Source organism: Lissotriton helveticus, chromosome 9 (assembly GCF_964261635.1).
Source record: "Lissotriton helveticus chromosome 9, aLisHel1.1, whole genome shotgun sequence".
Lineage (NCBI taxonomy): Eukaryota > Metazoa > Chordata > Amphibia > Caudata > Salamandridae > Lissotriton > Lissotriton helveticus.
In genome coordinates, this window is record NC_136070.1 from 969,522,415 (window position 1) to 969,544,350 (window position 21,936).

Here is a 21,936-nt window from a genome sequence, read left to right on the forward strand (position 1 = left end):
TGATAGTTTATCTGGAGGAAGGGAACCCTTCCTGCATATAAACAACCTCCCCATGACGTAGGCATCCTTGCACCATGGTGCAAATGTGCCTGTGCAGGCGCATGGTAGCAGTTTGTGCCCCAGCGCAGGGAAAAGCACAGAGATGCGACATATTGTTGTAAATATGTTGCATCCCTGTGCTTTGAAAGTGACTTAGTGTGGCGCAGCCAAATGGCTTGCGGCACACACTGTGTCACTTTCCTTGTAAATCTGCCCCTAGAGACAATGATTTATACGTGTAAATCAGTTTATAGAAAATGTTACCTAAGGCAAATGCGACCACAAGGTGTAGGATTCACATGTCATTCATACTGGTAGGCATTTTTAAAGAGTGCTTGGTCTGGAGAAGCACAAACTCAGGTTTCAGAATATTAAACAGTGGTTAGCATTGACTTTAACAGCAAAAATTTATTTCCACCCAAATAAACCTTTTTTGCAGCATCGGGATAATAAAAGACTTGTAAAAAACATATGTTTCTAACTTGTACCACGCAGTTTACAAGCAGCTCTTTGATGAAATTTGATAGGTCACTGTGCTAGATTACAATTGTCACTTATGAACTGCACAGTAACAAAAGAATCTATGTGACAAAAGCAGTAACCCACTAACCTATGCACATAAAAAAAGTTTTTTAAAAGGCATGGTACAAGTTATTTGCAGTAGGCTTATTAATCCTCTGTGCTATATTACATAAGTCAAAGCTGCAACTTTACAAATCTCTCATCTCTCTCCAGCAGGTACATTAATCACTGATGTTATCTTGACACTTTTATTGTTGCTGGAAAACTGCTAATTCTACAAGGAACTTTGTTGTGCTTTTAAAATGACTGCCTAAGGACCCCCTGGGAATGTTTCACGGACCCCTGGGGGTCCGCGGACCACAGTTTGGGAAACACTGCACTAGGTAATAAACCTGGCCACCTCGGGGGGGGGTCCACCCTATCCAAGTGGAACGGAAAATGGAGGGGCCGGAAGGCATGGTCGATGCTCACCTAGTAGGTTCCATCTGACTCGGATGTCCCTGGGGTCCAGACACGCAGGTTGCTGAGATCATACCTCCTCCCTATTCTTCCCCAGAAAGTCCATCTCAAGGGCACCTTAAGTCTGTTATGACAGTGGGCTCCTGGAATATTGCAGGTCTTCTGCCCAAAACCGCAATCGTGCGATTGGGCAGCTTTTATCGAACAGTTTGACCTCCTGTCATTCCAGGAGACCTGGTCCATTGATCAGGTATACCATCCCGGGTTCTTAAATGTTTTCAAACGTGCTCAAGGGGGATGGAAATGTAGACCCATTGGCGGTCTCACTTGTTGGGTGAGACAGCAAATGGTTTGCAGGGTCGAGGTGGTCCCTATTGATAGTCCAGATAGTATGGTACTACGGCTTCGGATGGACCAAGTTCAAGATACATTGATAATTAACATCAACGCTAGAGGGCATCCGGGCGGGAGGCGCTCTGAAACTGTCACCCTCCTTGATTGTTTTCTGTATAGCCAGAGGGGTGGGAGCAACCTGCTAATTATGGGGGACTTTAATTGCACCTTTGAACCGCTTGATCTAGAGGATGGCAATTTAAGTTCCGATAAGGATTCGCAGTGGAATATCCCGTCCCTTGATCTGTGCCTAATTAAAAAATGGACAGAAGCTGCCTTGCAACTTAAGGGGCTATGCCAAGAAAGGGGTGTGCGAGTAGTGAAAGGGAGGTCCCACTCGGACAGGAAGGGCGCGCCTACATTTAACAATGGCATAAGGAGTAGCCGTATCGATTTTATTCTCCTCAATATTGAATCATGGCACTCCCTTCTTGACATGTTGGTCCAGGAACGCACAGAAAGTGACCATGACCCACTATTTTTGACAATCAAGGCCCCGGGCTTACTAAACATCCCTAAAAAGGTCACAGAGGACATACCACCCGAAGTATTGCTTTCAAATGATACGAGGGGAGTAAGATGGTCTTGGCTTATTGAGAAGGAAGGGGATCTGGGCGCGATGAAGGCCCTGGTTGCCCATTCAATAACATGTCTCCAAAGCTGTGTCTCACAGGAGGATATTAACCAAATCGCCCCCCAGGTTCATAGAGACCTGTTTTTAAAACTAAAACCATATTTTATTAAGACCAGTAAAAAGAAGGTAAAGGCAGGGGTACCTATGGCCACCTGGTACAATAAAACCTGTAGGGAGGCTTATCGTTTATTGACAAGGGCTATTAGATCCAAAGATATGGGAGCAGTTAAATATGCCAGGGCAAATTAAAAATCAACTCAATCAAAAGCTAAAAAGGAGTGGGATGATAATCGCTGGCTCGACTTGCTTTCAGTCAGTAATGAGAAAAGCATGGTAAAATTCTGGCAGCTAGTGAAGTGGGGGAGTGGTGGGACACCTTTTACACCTATTAATTATGTTCCGCCGGAACAGTGGGCCTCGTATTATATGGCCCTGTTCTCTACCCCCACTAATAACTTGAAAGATTTTAAAATCCCTTCCTCGATACCCACCCTATTATTTAACAATTCTGAGGTTGAGACAGTCCTCTCCCTAATTCCGAGAGGAAGGGCCCCGGGCCTCGATTGCCTACCGGCATATCTATTTGTCTATAATAAGGACGATTGGGTGGTTTATATCACTTATCTTGCTAACGCCATTGCTAGTGGTGGTGAATTCCTGATACCTGGTCCCGTGCAGGTATTATACCTGTATATAAAAAGGGGGACCGTGATTTACCTGTCAACTATAGGCCCATTAGCCTTATAGATTCTATTCAGAAAATAGCTGCCAGGTTGGTACTGAGTCGAATCCAGCTGTGGATAGAGGAATCCAAGATATTATCACCTATGCAGGCAGGTTTCCGCCCCACACCAGCACAATATATCAGGTGCTCAGGTTTGTGGTGATTTACTGGTGGGTTGTTATCTTAGGAGGGGGTGCGCTATATGCGGCCTTCATTGACCTGAGGTCTGCTTTCGACTTGGTCCCTCGTAACAAAATGTGGACAGCTTTTATGGATGTGGGGATGCCGTTGGAGCTGCTATCAATGATTGTCAAACTGCACGACTCCAACCACGCACAGGTTCGATGGGGCACACACGGAGAAGTCACAGATAAATTACAGGTGTTAAAGAGTGTGCGCCAAGGATGTGTCCTCGCTCCTACCCTGTTTTCCCAATTTATTGACAGGGTGGTACAGTACTACTCCACATGCCCCACTGATGTTCCAATCCTGGGGGGCTTGAAAATCCCTCTACTCATGTTCGAAGCCATGATTTTATCCAAGACTTAAACGGGGCTACAGGCGGCCCTGTCCTGTTTTGAGGAGTTCTGCCGCAACCATGAGCTGGTGGTCAATGTGGACAAGACAAAGTTCATGGTTCTCCACACGCACAAAACTATTAAGGGCAAAGTCTACATGAATAATGTTCTTTTAGAGCAGACTGAAGTGTTTACCTACCTGGGTATAACTTTAAATAGGAAGCTACACTGGAAGCCTCAGATCGACATGCTTGCTCTGAAGCATGCGCAGCTGGCTGGGGCTCTTTTAAAAGAGCACAGGCTTTCTTTCACCTAACCCATAGCTCCCGCCCTTAAAATATACAACTCCAAAGTTGCTAGCGCAATTCAATATGGCATTGAATTGTGGGGCCATGAGGATATTACTCCCCTGGTTATTGCTCAAAATAAATTTATGAGGGCATTAATTGGTCTGCCTCAATCAATCCATTGGTGCCCTTATTTTTGGACCTGGGATGTTTCTGCGTCGAGGATCTGGCTCGATTCAGGACTATAACCCTTTGGAGAAGGCTTTGGGCTACCCCTGAGCTCTCTTTGTATGTCAAAGCCCTTTTGGACTTCAGGGGGGTAGGGTGCCTAAGTAAGATCAAGTGGCTTCAGTATATAAAAAACCTTGATAGAAATGGGGATGAGTACACTGTGGAAGAACCCAGAAACGATTCCATTGTGGACAAAATAAGTGCATACAGCAGTTTACATGGGCATGGTGAAGACAAAGCGTTTTTCTTCCATCACAATGCCAACTCTGCCCAGGGATTTTCTGTCGATTAAACATGAAATTGGGTTTGAACCATATTGGGATTTTATTTTAAAACCGATGGACAGGAAGCTTTACCACCAGTTTACGGTAGGTTCCCTTGCGACTAGACCTTTTTCTAGCAGATGGTTCAAGCCAATGACAGAATTGTGCCTGACGTGTTTAGAACAGTCTGAATCAATCACCCATATCCTATTTGTTTGCCCGGCCTACAGGTTACCAAGGAAGAAATGGCTTAAATCCATCTGTACCACCCTTGGCACGAGAGCCGCTAAAGAGGCCCTGAGGATCCTAAAGGCATGCACTCAGGAATCCATCCTTATTGCCATGGCAAAATTCCTGAGTTGGGCATAGGCGTTTCGGGCTAACAAATTAAGGGTCTACTGTCCTGACCTGTTTTAATCTGTTTTTCCCTAATTCTGTGGGATGCATGGCAGTTTTGAATGTGCTACCCTGCTGAGTCTTGAGGTTAGGGCTATTGATCTTCTGAAAGACCGAGGTAGCCTTTTATCTTTCAGACTGCTATACCTGTCTGGCTTTACCGCTTTCTTTTTCCTAACAAACTAATGCTGTGCGGACATATCTAAATTCACATTCTTTTAAATTATTGTTTTTACAGTATATTTGAGTCTGTCGAGCTGTTGGATTATTATTTTATTTCAAAACATCTTACTGCGACTGCTTCATAACAATGTTATTTCTGTCTTGAGAATTTTAACCAAGCATTTTTAACTTGTTTAATTTTTAACTGATTGCAATGTCTTTTATGGTTTTATAATCGAAATAAAGACTTAATGAACTGAACCAACAAAATGCTTGTAAAAAAGTGTTTCTTTTCTTCCAACTCTATGGTGGCTGAGGCATTGACTAAGTTCCCTTTCCCTCTCTGGGTGTACTGGAACCTTCCTAGGGCAACATGTCAAAATCATTCTGAGTCACAACACAAAAACAACCATAAATTTGTCAGTACCATTTAGACTGCAGTGAAAATAGGAGTCGCGCAGTAGTCACATTACCACACATTTGTCCCATTAATCAAGATTATGAAGGCTGTGGCAATACCACAGTACTTAACAAGGTTACTAAGAGCAAACATTTAGAGGCAACTAAGCATTAGTAAGGTCAAAAATAGCAGGTGTGATAATAGTGGCTGCTTTTTCTCACATTTTACGTTATCCATGGGATTAAACTACACATCCCAGAAGACAATTCGCAAATTGGCGTAATTTGCTACTGGATTTCGTTCCTAATGAAGATGAGCTCCATGGCCTTTGTGGGCTGCAACTTTGCTCAGGAAGTCCTCCAAGTGGTATTCAGTCAAACTCTGGTGGAATTCCTCCTCTCTTTGGTTCATGTATAACACCTTTTAGTGTTTCAGCTGGCGATGCACATTTCTGCGTCTCAACATGATATTGAGTATCCTCAAAAGGCATATTGCAATCCGTATTTGCCCCGAACTCATGAATGCATTACAGAAGATGAGCAGTAGCAAGTAGTGAGGGATATATGTGAAACAGATCAGAGGTCATGGTGTTATTGAAAGAAACTAAAGTGAGAAAGAAATGCCTACTTAGGCCAGCATGCTATCGATAAAATACTTATAGAAACCTATATAGAATGGGTTTCAAATCAAACTCACATGTGAATGTTGGCTGCACTACCTGTTGACAAGTTACACATTTCTTTTGGGCATAGTCACCCATGAGCAGTGCCAGTACTTCAACAGAGCAGCTCTGGGCCACTGCCAATTACACCACCATCAAGGTAGTGGCTCCAGATTCCCTTTTAAAGCATTATCTATGCTCCCCCCTTAAAATGTCAAAATGTTACTTTGCCTTGAGACATTGTCATGGGTGTAAAAACATCTCAGGTAAGTTGAAGAACTCAAACATTAACTATAACCTGTATGACAAGTAATTGTTCCTACTTTTTACGTAAAGTGCTCAGAAGCACAAACACATACACTCTGATACCACCCAGGGATGTATGACATGACAACGCGGGCTTTTACCCCGCGCTGCCATTACGAAGCTGCTTTTACAATGCAAGTCGTTACAACGACTTGCGCTGTAGGCGCTGGATAGTGGAATAGTTGAATTTTCTATTCCAACTCCAGCCCACGTTACAGTAGGGAAGGTGTTGGAATAGAAAATTAAACTATTCCTTTTCCAACAGCGCCCTCCAGCGCAAGTCGTTATAACGACTTGAATTGTAAAAGCAGCGTCGTAATGGCAGCGCTGGGTAATGCTCGCGTTGTCATGGCTGCTCACCATCCACCTCAGTCCTTACCTGCCATTTGCACAGCTTGTTTAGAAGCACTTCAGCACTCTCTTTTACACTTATGCCAGGGGCATTTGATGATGTCCCTTGCTTCTAGTCCAGCACTTTGTTTGAACATGCATGCCACTAGTTGTCTGTCTCAGCGATGACCTAAACAGCACCTTGTTCTGGCGTGAAACAAATGTCTTTCCCCTTGATGTTTTACAGGAGCCACATCAGCACCATGCCTGATCTTCATCTTCCCAGCCATGTTTTACATCCGTATCATGCCAAAGGAGAAGGAGCCGATGAAGTCCACACCCAAGATTCTGGTGCATATTTTTTTAATAATGTTTACACTTATGACATGCTATTGCACTCTCTGTTCCTCGTGAGAGAAATTACATTATAGTGTAACTCCATTTATATATCATTGTAACATCAGCAGAATCCCCATAAGGGTAAATGAAGTACCAGTATTTGTAAAGCACACAGCTACCTCCGAAGTGGTGCCCCGGCACTGGGGGCCGTCGGGAAGATTAAGCAAGCTATTGCCCAGAGTCGCATGGTGCAGGGCTAATCTGCCGCCGGAGCCGGGGATCGAACCATGAACCCTGTGTTCCAGAGTCAGGCACCCTGGTCGCTGCGCAGGAGAGGAAGAGCAGCTGCATATTCGCACAAAGCACAAGTTTAATGCAAGGTGGCGGTATGTTCCAAGCCTATGGGCCTCCATCCACAGACATTCATTCACCACAATGCTGGGATTTGCGGAATTGGCATCATAACACTCAGGCTCGCAAAGGCATCACAAGGTTTACCATTGAACTACCTCTGACCCCGCTGCTGATCGACAGAAGAAGGGGAGGGAGTGGAAAATGTGCAAGGAAAATATGAGTCTTAGGGCCAGATGTATGAAAAATCAGTTTTTGGAGTCCTTAATAGCGATTTTTAGCGAATCGCTATTAAGGAATTGCAATAATAATTGCGTTTCCTTAATATTCCTTAATTGCAATTCGCAAACAAGGAATACCTTCCCATTCATTCCTATGGGCCTAGAGGCCCATAGGAATGAATGGGAAGACTTTCGAAATTTGCGAGTACCCATTAGGTACTCGCAAATTGCAAATGCAATTTCAAGGGTGTCAAAAGGACACCCTGTTGCACCCATGAAATATGTATGTGTGAACATGTGGCACACATATGTGCCCTAAGGGCATGTATGTGTGCCTCATGGCACTTTAAAAAAATGCTAAAAAGTGCATTTTTCTAAGAAATCGCAAATTACCACCAACTTGAAGGTGGTGGTAATTTGCGATTTCTTAGGGCACATTCGCACAACTTGGGTGTTTCCTGCATTGCATTTAAGGACCCGAAATTTGCAATTCCTTAAATGCATTTGCAAAATAGGGAATCGGAAATGTCGTGATTCCCTATATTGCGAGGGCCTTTTGGGATGAAACATCCCAAAAGGCTTTTTCTCGTTCGCAAACGGGCTGATTGTGAGAATCGGCCCATTTGCGAACGGGAAAACCATTGATACATCTGGCCCTTAGACCCTAATTAGACTGAGGTGCTATCCTGGTGCATATCGATTTTACTGGATTCCATGCAGGATTTAGTCACACAATGGGGGTAATGCACAAATTGTTCATGTTTTCCCTGTGGAGTGGAATTTAGCACTATTACGCAAAATATTTTTACCGGGTTTATGAGGAGAAAGCTGTAAGGCAAACTGTCATGGGGGCTGCAATTTGCACTCACTCTGCAATCCTGTTCCAGGTGCAAACTCCATTTGCAACAAATAGGAATTAGTACCCTAGTTGTAATTAGGGGATAATGCATGAAACTCTTGTCAGCATATTTTTTTACAGAAGCATGGTGTCCTGAATTAAATTAGCAAAATTAACCCTCAACTAACATTATAATAGAAAATCTACAACTAATAGGCCAATATTTTTATAAATTATAGTTGGGATGTGATTTTCATACCAGATGCAGGTTTGCAACCAAATAGAGTCAATTTAGCAAATAGTTTTGCCATTCAGAAAAGTCCTTCTGACTCTTAAAAGGCTTTTTGCGATTCATTCCGAATCACAATTAGGAAGAGGTGTGTAATTGGGTTTCCACCCTAATTATAAATCACAATGATATGTACAATGGTATATGAGAGCACTTGTGGCCGCAAACCATTGATCAGATACTGGCAACCAAATTATGATAGCATCTGTTTTGCAAAAGTCATGCTGTCCCTGTGGAAGAGCTTCAACTTTAGGAATCATTTTGGACTGCTTTGTTGGGTCAAAACACTGGTTAAGGGGACCAACTCATGCTCCCTTGTCATCTTCCCAAATGGGAAACATTTTATTTTAAAGTAGTACCTACCCCTTACATGGTCATGGGCTGCTTTAAAAAAATGTTTCCCGATTGGGATTGCAAATAAAGAGACGGAAGTCTGTTATCCCTTTCAGGCCACCATCCCTACATTTGCAGCCAATGGGAGCGGTGTTACAGTCTGGATTATACCTAAATACCAGTCATTTGGCAGGTTGTTTTGCAGCCCCCTGTGAACGAACAATTTGAGGTGTCACCTCTTTGAATATAGGTCACGTAACAAATTGCACCCCTTTTTCGCAAACTATTCACTGTGCAGTTTCCACATCCTGCTTTGTAAACAAGAATTAGTGCATCGGGCCCCTGATCACTTTTGATTTTGCTATTGCCTTCACAATTTCAGACACCGGGCATAGCAAGGAAAGTGCAAGCAGTAGCAGCTGCATTCCCCTACTTGACATCCCAACTATCTGGCACATGCATCAACGTAGGCTTTTGCGATTCCTAAATAGTGATTTTTACGGAATCGCTATTTAGGAATCGCAAAAGCCTATGCATGTAGGAATCGCTATAAAAATAGCGATTCCGAAACATTCCTTAATTGCTTCTATCAAATTGCTAGTCGCAATTAAGGAATGCTGTCCCATTCAGAAGTGGAGATTGCATGAGCAATTTGCGAGTACCAGGAGGTACTCGCAAATTGCTCATGCAATTTCAAGGGTGTCAACATGACACCCTGTTGCACCCCTGAAATTGATCTCTGCACATATGTTGCACACACACATGCCCTAAGGACATGTGTGTGCGCAACATACAACTTTGAAAAATGCACAAAAGTGCATTTTTCAAAGTTTTTGCAAATTACCATGAAGTTCAACTTCATGGTAATTTGCTACTCCTATTAGCGAAATCGCTAATTTTTTTACTTTCATGCATTGCATTTAAGGAATCTCAATTTGGGATTCCTTAAATGCAATCGCAATTTAAGGAATCGCTATTTAGAGATTCCTTAAATTGCGATTTTTACATTTGGGATGATGCATCCCAAATGCAAAAATACCAGTGGCAAAGGGGCGGATTCTGAGAATATGCCCGTTTGCGACCGGTATTTGGTTTGATGCATGGGGCCCCTAATCTCTGAAAAAGAAATCATGGTTGACAAATGTGCGAGTAGTTACTCAGTACCTCTTTACAGTAATTTTTAGCACAGGGAATGTATTTTCTTGTCATGCATGTGTAGGTGCTAGTTAAACATTCAACATATTCTTCTGCTCCTAGAGATTGGCAACAATCTATCACTTCATTTCACAGTACAACTTTTTGCAACGTTGTCCCTCATTTCTTCCCCACCCCTTATTGCTGTCTCCTTTATGTCTCACACAGGCTGCCTGCTTTGCCGGCCTCGGAGTCCTCTTCATGATCATGAGTTTGAGCTTCATCATCATTGACTGGACGAGTGGAAGTAGTAAAAGTGGGGGGAGCCACTAGACTCTGGGATGTTCCATCACCTGCCCTCCCTCTTATTGTTGTCCCACTTCTCCAGAGAGCGGGTGAACCCTTCCTATTCCAGACAGACTCCGCCTGCCACTGTAACTGGACCCTCACACGTGGAGTTACCGCCCTGGAGGTCACTCGCTGCTGCATCAGAGGAGGAGGGCCTTACGAAGGCGGGACTGGTTGTCATATATCGTATTTTTAGCCAAAATCGTTTCCGTTTCAGAAATCGTCTTGTTGTTCCATAGTTTGTGTTACTTATCGAAAGTTTAAATATTGGCAGTTTCCTACAAGACTGCTTCCCACCCTCTCCTTTGCTAGTATGTGCTCCTCAACCCTATGGGGCAAAAATGGCAATGGCTGGTTTGGTCCCCAAAAGCAATTGTGCTGACATGGGCGTCAGCAGAAAATAGTATGCGAACCACTGTCAAAGGTAAACCTTTGGATTTTTTTGCTACCTAAAACGACAAGAGTTTTTCACAGTATCTGTTGAGGTGGATTCTGGTGTTCTAATATTAGGACCAAACTATTTCACTTTGCCAAGATACTGGGGAGGAAAGCAGGAGTATATTTTTATTAACATGGTATCCGCAACCCATTATGTCTATATTATCACTGTGAAACTGCTTTTGACTGTTAACTGGATCCGAAAATCACTGCTTTGTCATCTCTTGAACATTGCTTTGATAACATTTCTTCTATCCACAGCACACAACCACCGATATCCACAAAATTCAAATGCAACTTTCCTCTATTGGGGTTATATTCTCTCTGCTGACCAAACCGATTTCAATGCGTAAAATGTGCAGCATGGTTTGCTCCCCTTTTTCCTCCATTAGTGGAAAATAGTCATTGGTTCCAAGCAGTGGGGCTGATATATTAGGAACTGGAAGAAGATTTGCATGTAGGTCCTTCATGGTTGAGACAGTATCTTCATCTGACCCAAATAGCATCAAGGCAACAGAATTGGCTTTTTCTGTCTTTTATGAAGAAATAGCACAAAGAAAGTTGTATAGAATAGATTGGTGCCCTTTTATTTTGCCTATTTTACTACAACAACAACATGAAAATAGTTTTCCAACAGTTAAAAAATGTTTTATCATTAGGCAAGAAGCAAAGGTATTGATAATTCAAATAAGACAGATTTTCATTTGGTAGTAATTACCATATAAGACACTTACTATTACCCTAGGCTTTGTTGCGACTTGCAGGGCACAGAATGGCTCTTTTCTTGTTCAGTTCCACGTTCTGTGAATGGAGGTTCTGTCCTTCCATCATGGCCAACTGATTAATGCGCAGTCAAGAGGTACTTTGTCATTTCATTCCTCCAGATTCTATTACAATATAAATAAAGGGTGTCCCTTTTCATGTGGGCAACCTGTTAATAGGCAGCCAGATGGAACTTTGTGATTCCGTGTATTAACTGTGCTCCCCTTGCAGTGTGAATCTAGTCCTATCCTATTGGATTGTGGATGTGACGGTCTCATCCACTCATGGCTACCTTACAGTCTTACTGGTAGCGCATGCTCCGTCATTTAATTACACCACTTGGTCTTCCATTATAGTCAAGATCCAGGCTGTCCAGTACACTATAAACACCTGTCAGGGAGGGATTCTCTAGCTTCCACACCTGGGCTCCCATTACAGTTTGAATGTACGTTTTCCAATCCCAACGAAGCCACCCTATGTACAGTATGGGGATTCTCCCCTTGGATTCCAGTTTCTTTGTGCATACAGACTTTTCGCTTCCCATCATGGCTGCCTCTTTATTGCATCCCTAGGATGGGCTTTATATGGACCCATTTGGATTCTCTTTTTATTGTAAATTGATGGTCTTCCATTTCATTATAATCATGAACATCATGCTGATTATTTCCTCTGAAAAAGGTGGGGGTGGAGGGATTTTCACACTCTCTGCCTTCTGCCTAGTGCATTTTGATTTTGAACATCTTGTTCAATGTGAATGATGCAGACTGGAAAGTCAAACAGTGATCCGTTGCCAGTGAATGTTACGGCAGTAATTGTTCATAGACACTTTGTGAGGACTGTCAAATGATAATATAAGTAGGATGCCAGGTGGGTGTTATTATGGATGTCTGAGGGAGCTTTATAAGTTGTACACAGTAAATTAAGCGCTTCTCAGGTGAGACCCTAGGCAACAGGGCAACTCTAACACTGTGGAGAATCTCTGTCAGTCAGCTAACAGAAGGCCTCTAAATGACTCAGGAAGGGTAATGATTGCACTGATCAGTGAAGAAGCAAGCATCTTATGAACAGAGGTGATTTCACAGCTCTTTGTAAACACCGGTAGCTGGCCACCCACAGAATGAGAAACAACAGCAAATCCGCCAATCTTCCAAATGTAGCCATCCACAGAGACTGCAGCTCCCGTAACCAACTAGACGGAAACCACCAACTGCTTGACCAAGACAGCATCTGTGCTCATCAGTCAGCAAGAAGTCATTCGCTGTCCAGATCAGTATTGTGACTCTACCAATCAGATCATTGTAGGTCTCTCAATGGCCAACAAAAAGGGCAACACTACAGACTAAAAACCAGGGGTCTTCGAATAACCTAGTGAAAATAACAACATTATCGCTAGCATAAGATCACCCATGGCTAGCAAAGCGCATTCATGAAAAATATTGAAAGTGAAACCTGTCCGCGCCTTTGCAATGCCATCAACAATGCCAATCGGCCAACAACAGACTATTTCGACTCACTGCCTCGACAAATACACTGCTGCTACTTCCTACCCAGTAGAAAAACTACCAAAACCCAAGCAAAGGCAGAGGCCATCTAATCAGCTAACAGAAGGCAATCACTATAAAGATCATGGTAACTCGAATTGTTCTGTCATATAAAGGGCCTCCTCTGACACAGAAGAATTTACTGTGGCCCGGTGACTTGTGTCAATCATGGCCGCACCCTTGTCGTTTTCATTAAGAATTTTTGAATTTACAAAGACACGTGTTGCTAAAAATTGTGTTAGAAATGTTGACACAGTGCCTCCTTGGTTGTACAACACATAACACTAATCTGCAATTATACTAGTTTTCATGACGAGCTGTTGATTCAAAACCTAAGACTAGGTGCTAATACTTTGTCTCACATCAAGTTCATGATCCTCCACCATCAGCCAAGTTCTGGATCCCTGGCCTGTGTCTCAACATCTTGCACCTTTTCAGATTTTAAACCCAGGCTGGATTTAGACAGGGGAGAGAGTGTGGTGTTCTTTTGTAAATATTCAGTTGTTTTACATTTTTGTTATTGGCCTCTAGTTGTTGACAACCTTTCAGAGCTCTTCTAAAATTGAAAAAAAGAATAGGCCCTTATAAAAAAAATTCCATCAGCAAAACCCTATCACTAGGCAACTAGCATACCACACAAAAAGCTAATATTGGTGGAGCCTTGCCACAACTGTTACGCATAACTTGATGGGCGAATGAAGTAGAGCTGTTCTGGGGCTGAAAAGTCAGGCATGATTTAGGAAAACCTAACTTTGAGGTATGATTGCTTTTGATGTCAGATAATCTGTTTAATGGTAGCAGAACAATGAAGGTCGATAGTTTGCTATAGTGCCATTTGTTTTTTTGTTAAGACATTTGCTGTATTTTAGCTCTGTGCCTGATTATTTTCAAATCCTTTTTGCAGCAGTCTCTCTAGCTTTGTGTAGATTGCACCTCTGAAGGGTCTAGGCAGTTTTGTAAGCCCTTATGCAGTATGTTACAATCTTCGTATTACATCCATGTCAATATGACTCAGTGTTTTACACAAGATGTATATTGCCAAGGCATAAATTCTATAAAGTACCGTACCATCTTGCCAGTTTATGCATACGGTTCGTTAGCTAAGTGCTTAATTTGTACAGGTGTTAGCAGGCGGTGGACACTGATACGGGCAAAGCAGATAATAAGAGGGACAAAGAGACAGGAAGTGTAAGGTTGTGGAAGAAAGAGGTAAGAGGGGGAGTAAATAATATGCAGCCTTGATATTTAGAAATTATGGCATTCAACGTCAGCAGAAGGCTCCTAATAAAAGCATGGTGCCCTACACTTATGTTTTTGTTATAACTTTGCCTCCTGATACATATTACCTTCTCATAAACCCAATCCATTTTTGGAAATGTCCAAAGTAAACTTGTAGCAAAACTCACAGAACCTTCTGGATCCAAAGCTCAATCCTTGTAGAACCCATTGGGTTGTATTGAAAACAAATCCAAATAGGGGTAATTTGCTTCAATTTAGCACCCTCTCCTGACTTCTGTGCTGGGCAGCCAGGCAGTGACCTACAGTTGCTTCATTGTTTCCCCAAGCTGGGTTCTATAGGTACACCTTGTAAGCACAGCAGGGCTTTTACCACTGCAGGAATCGTGAGAGGTGTGAGTACTGGAGGTACTGACTCAAGCCTTATAGAGCATACACTTAGCCGCCACCAGGGAGGTAAGAGTGGTGGGGCCGTGGGGCCGGGTGGGGGGAATTCTGACAGAGAACGAGGAGAGAAAATTAATTATTTATTTAATTTTCCCTCAATATCGTATGTCAAGTCCCCCCCACCCGCTCTTGCCTGCACGGGTCGCAGCTGCATACGCTGTGGGTGAGATTAATTATATGCTACTAATAATATTTTCAACTTTGGACACTGTGTCATGAATTGATATCTATCTCCCATTATTAGGGCATGCTACTGCAAGGGCCTGGAGTTGTCCTTCTAGTGATAAGAAGGACTGAGCCCAATCAGAAAGAGAATAAAGAATGAATGTGGTGATTTCTGTCAAACACACCGTCGTTACAGTACTGTGGCTTCTGTCTAGTCACATTGCACACAATTAGGGATGAGCTAACTATCCAATACATTGGTTAATGGCGTGGTGCCCCTTTTATTCCATGCTATGGATAAGACGATGCAGAGTATTGCAAAATTAGGCTGCTGAATTTTTGGGGTGTGTCCCCTTTGGTCTCTCTTTCAAACTATGCCGTACAAAGGATGATTCTGAAGAACAAGACTCAAGTGTTTAATTTCTGGATTTTTTAAAGTTGTAAATAGACAGGAAGGGCTCCCCCAGCAGGCGCCCTGACTAACATTTGTGTTCCTTAAAGGGGTTGTGTTCAAATTCCTTGACTCCTGAGGGGACATGGTTGTACTTTTTGAGCTTCCTTGGGAATGCTGGGTCCCAAGGTTGCTTCTAAACTTTGTGAGGCCCTAGGGCCTCTTCTACTTTTCCTGTTGCAGAAATTAATGTTTAATTTATGCTTCATTTAGTGATACATTTCAAAATGTGACTCTTTTTAAATAACTATGAATAAAAATCTGTACCACCACTTCGGAGCACCCTGTTTTTCACTAATTTGTGTTATGAATTCTGTGTGTGATTGGTGTTACCGCCTCCTGCATTATTATACAAGAAGCAACTTGTGGCGTTATCATAGAGAACACTGGGGCATATTATCAACATATAGCGATATTTATCGCTAAGTAAGCTTAGCGGCAATTTTTTTATCGCCGCGCATCACTGGATTTTATTGCTGAGATAATGTGCTATTAGCAACTTTCATCTCAAAAGCGATAAAATTCCCGGCGATAGCGGCAAAATCCGTGAATATCGCTGAGAATACAGCGATATTCACGCATTATCGCTAACAGAGTCTTAGCCGTTATATCCACCTCCCATTGGATATAATGGCTAAGAACTGGTCTGAGAAGGCGTTAGTTTTTGGAGATATTCGCGCTTAGCACGAATATTTCCATCGCTACGCCTGTGTTGGTAATAGGCGATAGCGATGTTAGCGACTGCTTTCAGTCACTAACAGGTTGGGTACGCCCACTTTGCATGTCATTAGCGATAAATATCACTGGCATGCAAAGTGGGCCCCAAACCGCTCGCTATCGCCTACAAGCTGTCGCTAACTGCTGTTAGCGACAGCTTGCTAATAGGGCAATAGAATTATCGCCGCTTAGCGACCAAAAACGGTTGCTAAAGTGGCAATAATTTCCTATCGCCCCCCCCCTTAATAATATGCCCCTCTGTCTCGTCAGCCTGTCTTCAATGCCATTGCCCAGGAGATGAGTTTGGGAGACGACTGCATCATTATAGACTCTTAAGCTTTCCCTCCAGTGGTGTAGCTGCAGGGGGGGGTGGGTCTGCCCCAGGCAGGCACTCTTTTTGGGGGCAGCCGAGGTGAGCAAGTCAAATCTGCCAACTACCACCATCCCCCCGCCCGCGTCCCCGCGAACAAGTCGGACTCCACCCTCACCCCCCAGTCCAGTCGTCTGTCGGCCGCGTCTCTTACCTGCACCGAGTGACAAACGTAGGGACCGCCCCGCGTGCAGTAGGTCTAGCTACGCCACTGTTTCCTTTTCTTTTACAAAGCTAATGGCTCTTCAGGCTTCTTTATAATGTAGGGTGATTGCAACATGCATCTTTATTACACAGAAAATGACCTCTTCTAACTCCTATGTTATTACACCAGGAATTACATACGATATCTCCTCTTCACCCTGATACATTACCCAGCAAGTGGCCTTTTCATATTTGTTTGTTTTTAGATAACCTAGTGCCTAGTTTACGCTATGATATTTCATCCTCTTGGCCAGTACTGAATTACTGAAAGCATACTTAATGTCATCCATGTAGTAACTCCAGGGAGTGTCGCTAGTCACCTTTTGTTTAAACCAGTGAGGATCCCCTTGCTTTGTTCAGGTTATTAGGTCACACCAATGCTTAATTTGTAAAATAATAAGTTCCAAGGCCCTCTCAGGAGATTACTGCTGCTTGCACCTCCCATTGCACCTACTCGCGCTGCCAATAACAGTACCAACACAACTACTAACCACCACACGCCTAGCAGTGCCATTGTTGACAATTAAGTGTCGATGATGAGCACCGGAAACCACCGGCTCAAATTAAGCACTGCTCAGCTGCCTCCTGCATATCATTATTCTAGTGACTGGTCTTAAAGTTGCATCACATGAAAAGAAGATAAAGGGGCCCATACATAGTATGACAATGAAGAAAAATGGTAATAATACCTTTCAGCATTAAGGTTAATAAGGGCAAAAAGAATTATAGAGTGAACTTTTACTTTTTTATTATTAAAATGTACAAAGTTTGATAATCAGGTTATGGTAAGGCCTAGTGTTGATGTAAAGGAAGCTCATGAGACCATGCTTGTGATTACTCCAGTTCCCAGGCCAAAGGAGGCAGCTTGGCGCATGTGCTAAATAGCATCGTATTTTGAAAATAGAGGTAGAACCCACAGTTGCTTACATGTGGCATTAAGGCAGCCAGGCAAAATGGAACTTCCACTTCACCTTTCCAGTGGTGGCAGATGGGGCTCCTCTGTGTAAGCGAAGGAGTGTCGTCCCACTGACATGCCCTCAGAGAGAAAAATAAAATGGTAATGATGTTAATACATTATCATTTTATCTTCACCCCGTCCTGAATGGAGAGTCAGGACGGGGGCAGGGCTGCTGCTGAATGACAGCAGCAGACAGAGCAGGGCACTTTCAGTTTAAAGTGTGCATGTCTTTTTGGCCGGCTGTCTTGCGACGGCCAGCCACATATGCGTATTTAAACCTCTCAAATCCAGCTGTCTTAAGACAGCTAGGTTAGAGAAAGCCGAAGCCTCCTGTGCAGTGTGGAGGGCCGAGGGCGGTCGCTTCCACCAATCCCAACACTGCTCTCATGCTGGTGAGAGAAGCTCTAGAATTGGTGATGGGAGTTAGGAGCCTGCCTTCCTCGAGGAGAGAGCATCAAGGAGGAGGAGGACGTCAGGCTCGCAGGTAAGTTGTTTTAATTGCATTTTTGTTTTTATGTCCCACGCACCCTACCACCCTTGGGACATGCCCTCCGCCACTGAGTATTGGTCTGATAATCGAGATATGCAGGGCAGAGCCACAGAAGTGCAAAGACCAGCAAGTGGTGTGGTTAGAGGGACAGCTGCAGAAAGAGAGGAGGTATTCTTGATAGGAACAATGCAGTAGCGGGCTGGAAGTACTGCAGAGGCATGATGCTTAGAGGCACACATGGTGACAGCCAGACGAAATCCAATAAGAACACCAGAGGAGCTGCAAATGTGTTAGAGCTGACAGGCTCTACAAAATAAGCAAACACTCTGGAAGGCTCATGGTTACTTGGATAGAGCAGCTTCACAATAGTGAGTCAGGTCTTAAACAGGTGGAAGCATTTTATCAACAGATAACTGGGGAAGCCCTGGTCCCTTTGACCAGATTAAAAGAGTTTACAGTAACCCAAGCAAACTGACAGAGGGGAAGTGCAGCTGCAGCCATGCATTGCCCTGATTGGATCCAGGAGAAGTGACATGTCCCTGTCCTCTACAAGCATACATGGAAACACATAGATCAGCAGGTGCTCCTCCGCTATGGCTGATGACCGTCGCTGCATCTGCCATCAGCCCTAAAAATGAAAACTAAAATGATTATAAATTCTTGTTTATTATCATTTTATTTTTCTCTCAGAGCTGAGGCTTGATAGCGGAGCCAGGGTGGTGACAGGCTGGAGGGGGAGTGGTGAGCACTGCCTTCACTTGGCATGTGGGTTTGACCACCCGTCTTAGGCCGGCCATACCCACATGCAGAGTAAAGCTCTCTCCCTCCCCAGCTGCATTGCTGGGTTGGAGAGACCAGGCACAGGCTCCCAGTCTGTGTGGGAGTGCAAATCATCGGTGCTCAGGCCAATCCCAACGTTGCTTTCAGCAGCATGACAACAGTGCCAGGATTAGCCGCAGTGCACTCTGGGAGCCTGTGCCTGGAGAAGCAAGGAGCATGAGCAAGTAAGTGTTTTTTTTTTATTTGTCCCCCCCACCCTGCGTTGCCACTCTGTCAACTCGCCAGCAGCTACTGATGTAGATGTCAGGTGATGAAGAAAGCGCAACACTCAGCATAGCCTATAAAGTCCAACATGCTTTTAAAGCTTAATAGCAAACAAGCAACCAAAACTAATGCAAGGCAGTTGACGTGTTTCACCCTTAACCTGCTAGAGCATGTAATGCCAAAATTCGTATGATTTGTGCACATTCTTATACGTTTTCTCTCAAAACTGGATTGGAGCAAGACCACATGATAACAAGCATTGGCAAAGCAAAGAGGTCTCGCCTATGCAAGAGCTATTGGCTTTGGCAATGTGTTTAAGCCATGTTGTACACCAGTGTGGCTGCTGTTCAGCATGGCTAAATGTGAGCAGAGTAGGGTAGAGCGAGGTGGGCAGATTGGGGTACCTTGGGGTGGGTAGATAGAGGCAGATCGTGATGGGGTAGGTTGGGGTAGATTGGGGAAGGGGTGCGGTAGATATGGGGAGGTTAGGGTAGATTAGGATTGGGTACATTAGGGCAGGTTGGGGTAGATTGGTGCAGGTACATTGGAGTGGTATAGAATGGGGTAGGGTTGGTGGAGTAGATTGGCGTGTGGTAGATAGGAGTGGTGTACATTGAATGCAGTATATTGAAGTGGGGTAAATTGGAGTGGGGTATAATGGAGTGGGATAGGTTGGGGTAGATTTGGTAAATAGGAGAAGTTAGGGGTAGACAGGAATAGATTGGTATGGTGTATACTGGGTTAAATTAAGTGGGGTGGATTGTCATTCAATAGATTGGAGTGGGGTAGTGTGTGGCAGATGTAGTAGATTGGAGTGTTGTCGATTGGCTTGGATTGAAGTAGGATAGGTTGGGGTAAATTGGAGTGGGGTAGGTTGGATGGGGTAGATTGGGGTGGAGTAGGTTGGAGTAGATTTGAGTGGGGTTGAAGTGGTGTAGATTGTGGTAGATTAGATTAAGGTAAATTGGATGTGGTAGACTGGGGTGGGGTAGATTGTGGTGGGTTTGAATAGTAGATAGGATTGGGAAAGGTTGGGGTAAAGTGGGGTGGGGTAGGTTGTGGTAGATTGAGGTGAAATAGAATAGGTGAGATGGATTGGGGTAGATGGAGGTGGGTAGAATTGGGTGGGACAGATTGGGGTGGGGTAGATTGGGGTGGGGCAGATTGCGGTGGGGTATGTTGGGTAGGATGGGTGGGGTACATTGGAGTGGGGAGATTGGGGTAGATTAGAATGGGTAGAGGGGGTAGATTGGTATGGAATAGGGATGGGTAGATTGGTATAGATTGCAGTGGGATCGACTGGTGGATTGGAGTGGGGTAGTTTGGGGTAAATTGGAGTGGGGTAGACAAGGGTAAATTAGGCTGGGGTAGTTGGGGTAGATTGGGGTGGGTAAGATTGGGTGGGGTATATTGGAGAGGAGTAGATTAGGGTAGGTTGGGTTGGGTAGATTGGAGTGGGGTAGACTGAAGTAAAATAGATTGGAGTGTGGTAGATGGGGAAGGTTGGTTGTGGTAGATTGGAGTAGGTTAAGGTAGATTGTAGTGGTTTAGGTTGAAATGGTGTAGATTTTAGTGAGGTAGATTGTAGTGTCGTAGATGGGGTAGAGTGGAGTGGAAAAGATGGGGTGGATTGGGTAGGGTATATTGGTGTGGGGTAGATTGGGACAGAATGAAGTGGAGATGATTAGGGTAGATAGGAGTGAGGTGAAATGCGAATGTGATGAAGAAGGGGAGCAGTAGTACGTGGCGGAAATGGAAAAAGCAGTGGCATGAAGATGGAGAACAAGTAGTGCGATGAACAGGGAGGGGCAGCAGCGCCATGAGAAAGTGGGAGCATTATTACGATTAATTGCATGTTCCTCTCTATTATCAATAGCTGTGTAGGCAATTTGTTTTGAAAAGTGAAAAATACTCTTTTCCAGCCTAGGACCCATTTATTCCATTGAGGATACAGGATGAAAAACCCAATTATCCAGTTTAGAATGCCTGGGAGCTGTTTTAAATGTAGGTATTTTGTTAATAAAACTCCTTAATTCTCTGTAATGTTTTATCTTTGCATACAAATTGTGATGCTCCAGGCGAACAACTTCAATATTTGACTAGTGTTCCACTGCATATCAGCTTCATTTCTTATCATTCCATAACTGCAATATGTTTGAAAGTTGTCAGTAAATGGCGCAGAGTGCATGGGCAGTGGACCATAGTTTTCAAATTCACTCTTACTTTAAAATCTTTTCTGATTAGGGCTTTATATACTGTTCTGCATGATGTTGCTGTAGCTTACTTTCTTCCTGCAACATATTTCTGCTTCTCCCCCTTCCAAGTGTAAAAGGGAAGCAACAACACCTACTGAGAAGGAGGGTGTTGGGTGTTGGGGGAAGCAGCCTGGAATACTAAGTTGGTGGCATTTGCTTGTTTGTTATTGTAAAAGAAATAGGAAGGTATGGAGTGCTTAACCCCTTGCGTGTTAGCACTACCTCACTAGTGCTGCCGTTGGCCGACACGGCCCCGCCCATTTTGCAGAAGTGCTGCACTGCTGCGAAATGGCGGCCGAGGCAAAGGGGTTAAACACAATTAAAGGGTGAGGGAGGTAAAAAAAACAGCCGGGGTGGGGTGGGACAGAAAACAGGAGCTGTGGATGGACACAAGTACTTGGTCCATGCTCTAAGGGAAGGGCCAAATCAGAGACATATTTAAGACAGGAGCAAAATGGATTCTGACCCAGGACCTGATTGATACGGCTCTGTTCTCCACACAGTCCTGCCCTGATGACCTTGAACGATTAATAAACATAGATTGATTTACATACTATTTTTCTTTCATTTATTTTTAATACAATTGATACATGGGAGTCTATCACAAACATATTGCAGAGAAATGCTGTGTTTCGGTTTTTCAACACCATGCAACATCTATAAAAAAAAACTTCATTTTA

General features: G+C 43.8%; 1 protein-coding gene across 2 annotated transcripts in view; it reads left to right on the forward strand.

The window, feature by feature from the left end:
- Nucleotides 1–15,490, forward strand: part of SLC38A3 (solute carrier family 38 member 3) — a 342,163-nt gene extending 326,673 nt beyond the window's left edge. The window contains exons 15-16 of one of the 2 annotated variants that reach the window (XM_078661256.1): nucleotides 6,573–6,676; nucleotides 10,059–11,843. In XM_078661256.1, the coding sequence (XP_078517382.1) occupies nucleotides 6,573–6,676; nucleotides 10,059–10,163 (209 nt within the window). In that variant the 3' untranslated portion in view covers nucleotides 10,164–11,843. Of the gene's footprint in view, nucleotides 1–6,572; nucleotides 6,677–10,058 lie in introns of both variants that reach the window. The other variant, XM_078661257.1, reaches the window with a different exon arrangement.
- The last annotated feature ends 6,446 nt before the right edge of the window (nucleotides 15,491–21,936 follow it).